General features: G+C 35.8%; 1 protein-coding gene across 1 annotated transcript in view; it reads right to left on the bottom strand.

Moving 5' to 3' along the window:
* Nucleotides 1–5,319: 5,319 nt before the first annotated feature.
* HELRODRAFT_165729 (hypothetical protein) overlaps nt 5,320–7,172 on the bottom strand; it is a gene marked incomplete at both ends in the record, with an annotated part of 3,848 nt that continues 1,995 nt past the window's right edge. The window contains 3 exons of the mRNA XM_009032246.1: nt 5,320–5,682; nt 6,229–6,369; nt 6,850–7,017. Coding sequence (XP_009030494.1) covers nt 5,320–5,682; nt 6,229–6,369; nt 6,850–7,017 — 672 coding nt within the window. The remainder of the gene's footprint in view (nt 5,683–6,228; nt 6,370–6,849; nt 7,018–7,172) is intronic.

Raw genomic sequence — 7,172 nt, 5'->3', positions numbered from 1 at the left:
TTTAGAGGTTAATTGATCTAGTTACGCACCTGATTTGAATATGACGGTTGCCCCTGAAGCATTCACCAGACAAGGAATGCCGTACTCCCTGGCCACTACTGCTCCTGTCATAGGGGTCAGGGGTCACGATAAAAATATTATAACAATTATGAAACGGAGTAAATAGATATAGTGTGCTAAATGAAGATCAAACCGTGTGACAAGAGTCCGCCTATTTCTGTGACCAATCCAGCGATTAGTGGGAAGTAGGGAGACCACCCAACGTCGGTGAATGGTACGATCAATATGTCGCCGCTCTGTAAGAAAACATTCATGTTAATAAAATATTTATTAGTTGATTAATTAAATGAAAGCTTCTATTTAAACAAACCTTGATGGAGTTGGCGTCTTCTAAATTTTTAACAACTCTAGCAGGTCCCTCAACTTTTCCTTGGCTTACCGGAAAACCTATTTCGAAATTGCGCACATTACGGGGTAAAAGTAAGGCATAATAATATTTTATAGAGATTATAAGAACGTGATAGCTTGCTACGTACATATAGACACCTATGTATTAAACATGCTGAACAATTATGGACAAACCTAGTGCACTACTTATAAATATTTGAACCACGCGTTGTACCTTTCACGGAAACAGCGTTAGTGATGTTTTTGGTCGCTTCTTTCTGAGTCATCTGATTGGTGATGAGAGGATGAATAGATAATGCATTTGGTTTTTTGAATAGAAATGAGTTTAATAAATCAAATTACCGGTTTTGGAGGACCCCGGAAAACCAGGTCGAAATGATGGTTTTGTAAGGTGGGAAACACGGATCTTCTTTTGACCGCCCTTAATGGATTGTAAATTAAATAAATTTACCATCCAACAAAGTTGTAGCAAACGAATAAATGAATGATTTTATTGATCCAATAACATCTCTCAACTGTTCAATACCTTCTAAGAAGTTTAGGGCAGGACGTGTCTAGCAAGACGCCGATCTCGCGGTGCGTCAAGAAAAATATTAAATCAGAATCGGGCAATCTACCCTGGTGTTTTATCATTTGAAATTCTAAAAGACTGAAAATTGAGTTAACGACTTATTTGTTAAAATTGATAAACATCCTACGTCTTCCCCATTGACATCTCACCACTACACGTAAACAAACCTCCTCGACCATCAGTCCGGCCAGAAGTTTGTAGGCCTGCTTGAATTTGTACACGATGCTGACGAAGACGCTCTTTAATTTTTAGTTAATGAGTATTCAAAGAAACAATGCAAATAATATAATGTAACGTTGAAATGAAGTGATGCCTCAGTTTATTAAATGATCAATTAAAATATATAGTCTAACATGAGATCACCTTTGAATTTTCTCTCAAGGCGACAGACGTCTGAGCTTTCTTCAATGCGTACTTGAGAAAAATTCTGGTTTGGAAAAAATATTTTTTGCTGCCGAGTTATGTAAATTGTCGGTGGATATGGTGTTAAACATGAAGGATGATACGTTTGACTTAAAAGTTTGAGGTCTAATCATTTTTGACATCTTCTGCTGACTGGCCAGTTTTTGAAAGTTCTCCAGTGATTATTTTTTGTTTGAAAAAGCAGTTGTTCAAAATCTTTCAGTTTTAAGGATATTTAATAACATAGAAAGGTGAAAATGTTTGGTTCAAACTCTAAAATAAACTCTTGAAATAAAACAATGCCGGTTGTAAAAAAATGTGACATCGAATGGGTTGAGGGTATAACACGAAAGAAGACGTCCATTCTTCCACGGACTACCACATACAAGTGTCATGATTTTTTATATCGAACATTCAAATAATGTTTTGCAGATATCTTAAAAAACTATTATCAACAATTTGAATTTACTACACAAAGTACATTTATATTATAAGTTTAAACAAAAATTATAATTAATTAGCAGACGAGAAAAGCCTAGCGAAAAATTATAAAAATAAATTTTTTTCGCAGTTATTACTAAATTTCAAACATTAACACAATCGACATCATCACATTAAACACCATCATCGTCGTCATCATCATTATTTTCGCCATCGTTCACATCATTGTCACCATCATGATTATTAAACAGACTTTTTGACGAACGAAATTCTGGTATGTAGTTGGTTGATTCGTTCATCTGCACTCAGATTTTCATCAGTTGAACTGATGGACGGACTGGTTTTCATCATCATCTGAGTATATATCATATATATATATACATTACATATGTATACTGTAAGTGTGCGCGTGTATGTGTGCGTGTGTATGTATGTGTTTAATTGTGTGTGTGTGTGTTTGATTGTGTGTGTGTTTGATTGTGTGTGTGTTTGTGTGTATGTATGCATGTATGTAACCTGGAGCACACGGACCAATCTTTCCGGATCATCTTTCCATGACTTCTCTCTGAACTCAGACTGCACATCAAATCGTCATCATTGTACTCATTATTTTCATTGTACTCATACTTCTATATCATCAAACGTCATCACTATTGTTTTTCATTATCATCTTCATCGTCATCTTCTATATCATCATTATCTTCATCATCATCATTTTAATCATCTTAATCATCATCAGTATTATCATCATCTTCTTCTTCATCAATGGTTCAAACTTTATGGCATCATCTTCACCACCGTTATCATTATAAACATCATTATCATCATGATCCCATCATGATAATCAACATCATTATCGTCACAACTAGGATCATTACACTTAACATCACATCATACTGAGAGCACTATCACATCCAATACAATTGTCACAACTGGCATAGCCATCATCATCATCTCAGCTACCACATCATCATCACAACCACAAATACCACAAATACCAAATCATCTCAATTATCATCAACACGACCGCCACATCATTATCAGCATCATCATCAGCATCATCATTATCATCATCATCATCATGAGGGGGGCATACCTCCCTGACACAACGGTGACCATGCCTGGCGAGGAACACGTCGAAGGCACTGCCCACTGAACCACTGTCCACTGATTTCAACCAGTGTAACAGTTTCTGTTGTCGTCCATAATAACAATAATAATAATTATTATTATAATAATAAAAAAAAATTATAATAATAATTTTAATGGTTATAATAATAATAATAACAAAAATAAGAACATTAACAATAATAATAATAATAAGTAATGATGCCACTACTTCTATGACTGCTGTTGATATGTTGCTGCTGCTACTTCTATTGCTGCTGCTGCCGATACTACTACTATTACTATTCATACTGCTACTATTCCACTATTACTACTACTAAATTGTGTCGGGAATGGCGAAGATAATGATGAAAATGTAAGGAAGAGTGGTGAGGTCAAGACGACGACGACGATGATGATGAGGATGAAAATGATGGTGAGGAAGACAATGATGATAGTGACGAAGATGGTGATGGTGATGAACTTGATGGTGAGAAAGACAATGATAATAGTGACGATGATAGTGATGATTGCGGCAATTGTGAAGGCGGTGGTGGAAATGATGAAGATGACGATGATGATAACGATACCAAGGGGGGTTCGTCAATAAGAGCTTTTGGTCTTGGGTGGCAGAGAAGCTCCTTGGCGTATGACTGAAAATAAAATTAATTCATCATCATCTTCATCACCACTCAATCAATCAATCAGTCAGTCAGTCAGTCAGTCAGTCAGTCAGTCAGTCAGTCAGTCAGTCAGTCAGTCAGTCAGTCAGTCAGTCAGTCAGTCAGTCAGTCAGTCAGTCAGTCAGTCAGTCAGTCAGTCAGTCAGTCAGTCAGTCAGTCAGTCAGTCAGTCAGTCAGTCAGTCAGTCAGTCAGTCAGCCAGCCAGCCAGCCAGCCAGCCAGCCAGCCAGCCAGCCAGCTAACCAGCCAACCAACCAACCAACCAATCCAGCCAGCCAGCCAGCCAGCCAGCTAACCAGCCAACCAGCTAACCAGCCAACCAACCAACCAATCCAGCCAGCCAGTCAGTCAGTCAGTCAGTCAGCCATCCAGCCAGCCAGCCAGCTAACCAGCCAACCAGCTAACCAACCAACCAACCAACCAATCCAGCCAGCAAGTCAGTCAGTCAGTCAGCCAGCCAGCCAGCCAGCTAACCAATCAATCAATTAAATTTATATAGACCTATCATTATGGAGATGATATATATCATCGTCGTCGTCGTCGTCATCATTGATGCAATAATCACTCACCAGCCTCATTACTTTTATTACAATTCCACAAAATATTGACATCTGCACTATCGCTAAACTGATACCAATGCACTTATTCCCAACATTCACAAACTATTCAAACCTAACAACACGTTTATCAGAAGAAGCAAATATATAAATATCAAATAATTTAATCGTAATAATTAATTAAAATATTTATATATTTATATTTGGACTTTTCCGGAACTACTAAAAATAACCTCCATTTCATAAGGCACGCCAGCACTTGTGACGTTACCACACTTGGCCAGCAGGATGGACATGTCCGAGTAATGCTCAATCGTCCATTCTTACATAATTATATGAACGATTGTTTAGGCGAATGGATGAATTATTTAGTGCATGAATGAATGAAAGAATGAATGAGTAAATGAATAAAATAGTTAATGAATGTGTGAATGAATGCGGATACAATTAACTAAACTGAATGAGTAGATGATTAACTGAGTGTTGAATGTATAAAAATAAATTTTATTGAAATAAAAAATTGTTTCCATTAACAAATTTATTTATTGGATTAAATCAAACAATTTGTACAAAAGAAACAAATAAGGGGATTGGATTAGCGAGATAATTATTTGAGTGCATTAATGAATTAAGGAATGAATGAATTAAGGAATGAATGGATTAAAAAATGAATGAATTTAGAAATGAATGGAAGAATGAATGAGTGAATTATTTGACCAACCAGTTTGACCACTAGACAATATATTGAGAAGGACACCACTCCATACAGCTGACGCACTGCTACAAATGATGTGGCAGTGGAGAGCCTTCGAAGTTTTTTATACATTCATTCGTAATTCATTCATTCATAGTTTATTCATTTACACAGAAATCTTTCATTTATTCAATTACTCTTTCATTGGTTAATTTTTTCCTTCATTTTCATTAATTCACTGATTCAAAAGTTATAAATATGGTTTAATTATGTTGCGCGCTATATTATTCATTAGTTGGTATATTTATTTATTGGCCATTCTTTGTTCTAAGTTATAGTAGGTTCCTACCTCCTTTTTTCAACAATTTCCTTTACTTGAAAACCTAATTTGTGCAATTGTAAATCGGAAGACGCGCGAGATCCTGGTTCAAATGCGTGTCGAACCTAGTCAAAATCCTCAAGAACCTGTTAGTTCAATTGACATTTTAGTGGTGGATCTAGACAACTTTAACAAAGAGCCAGAGTTTTGAAAATGTTGAAATTTTGATGGGATAGCCAAAATTTTGACGAGGTGGCCAAAATTTTGACGAGGTGGCCAAAATTTTGACGGGATGGCTAAAATTTTGACGGGGGGTGGCCAATATTTTGACGGAGGAGGGTCAAGATTTGTGGTAGTGTGGTTGACGAGTTTTTTTGTCGATTTTATACATAACAGGGTCCTTTTTATGACATTACTTATAAAATTGCTTCCAGATCCGCCATTGAGAGGTTTGTATTCTACGTTCTGTGGCACGTGCATCGTGTTATTACTGCACCGAGCCTGAATACCACACGCTATTTTTTCATTTAAATTTTATTTTATTATTGTTGACAGTGTTATCATTGTTGTTGTTATTATTATTTTTTTTATTATTATTGTTATTATTATTATTATTATTCTTCTTCTTCTTATTATTATTATTATTATTGCTTTTTATTCGAGGACCTTTGTTTTTTCTTTCTGTTTATTCATATTTATATTCAGAATCGCCCAACAGGCTTGCAACGTGTTAACGGAAGGAGACTAATAAATAGTCTTACACTGACAAATGTAACGCACGTAACAAAGCGTAACATTAGAGTTTAATAGAAGTAAAAATAATAACAACAATAATAACAACAATAATAACAACAATAATAACAATAAGAATGACATTAATAATAACAGCAATAATAATAACATTAATAACAACAATAATAATAACAACAATAATAATAACAATAATAATAACATTAACAACAATAATAATAACATTAATAATAACATTAATAACAACAATAATAATAATAACAATAATGATGATGATGATGATGATGATGATTGTACCTCTCTGTATAGGTAGGTGTTCTTGGTAATAGTCTCGTAGACGTCTCTGGCCGACGACCCGCCCCCACGTTCGTGCGTCAGTTTGATGGAGGCGTTCAACACACGCAGGTCCATTAAGATTTTCGGACCTGCTCCTAATATCTGCGAGGTTTGAATAAATGAAGAAATGCCAAATAAATAAATATATAGAATAAACAAATGAATAAATAGTATCGTATAGAGATTATTTTTTAAGAATGAAAAAGCAATATCTATTTATATAAATTTAGACGAGTTAATCATCACGTTAAGATTAATATGATGAAATCCTGGAATGGTAGGTAGTGTTTAAGGTGCAGCCAGCGGCCATGAGGTTGAAAACTTTTGGAGGTACCACACGAAAATTTTCATGGTATTATTTGTATAATTTTTTTTATGGTTCGAGACAGTTTAAAAATTTTCTTGGTATAATGAAGTTTCTTAACTTCGAGTTTTGTAAATCTAAAGAAAATTATGTGATGAAAATACAGCAGTAGAAAACATCCCATTAGCAATAGGACAACCACACGTAAGCGTACGGATGAACAAACGAACGAACGAACGAACGAACGAACGAACAAACGAGCAAACGAAAGAACAAACCGCGAACATCCTCTTAGCATTTAACATTCGACGTAGTGGACTAAATTTAGGGTGGTAGTCACTGATTTCTTCAAGGGTGAGGTCGTCCAAGGTATGTCCCAAGATGGACACCTCACACAACTTCTTGTTACCCGCCAAACTTCTGCCTTCGAAACTTACCAGCAAGCTCTGTAGTTAGTGAAAGACGGTAGTGGTGGTTGACAATGAGGTGGTAATGGTGGTGGGGGGTGGCGATGATGACGACGATGATGATCATGATGATGAAGACTAACATGAAGATTGATGAAGCCAGTGGTTGTAGTAGATGGCGGCATACTGTCGAG

Source organism: Helobdella robusta (genome assembly GCF_000326865.2).
Source record: "Helobdella robusta unplaced genomic scaffold HELROscaffold_8, whole genome shotgun sequence".
NCBI lineage: Eukaryota > Metazoa > Annelida > Clitellata > Rhynchobdellida > Glossiphoniidae > Helobdella > Helobdella robusta.
This window is presented reverse-complemented; position numbering and strand designations above follow the sequence as displayed.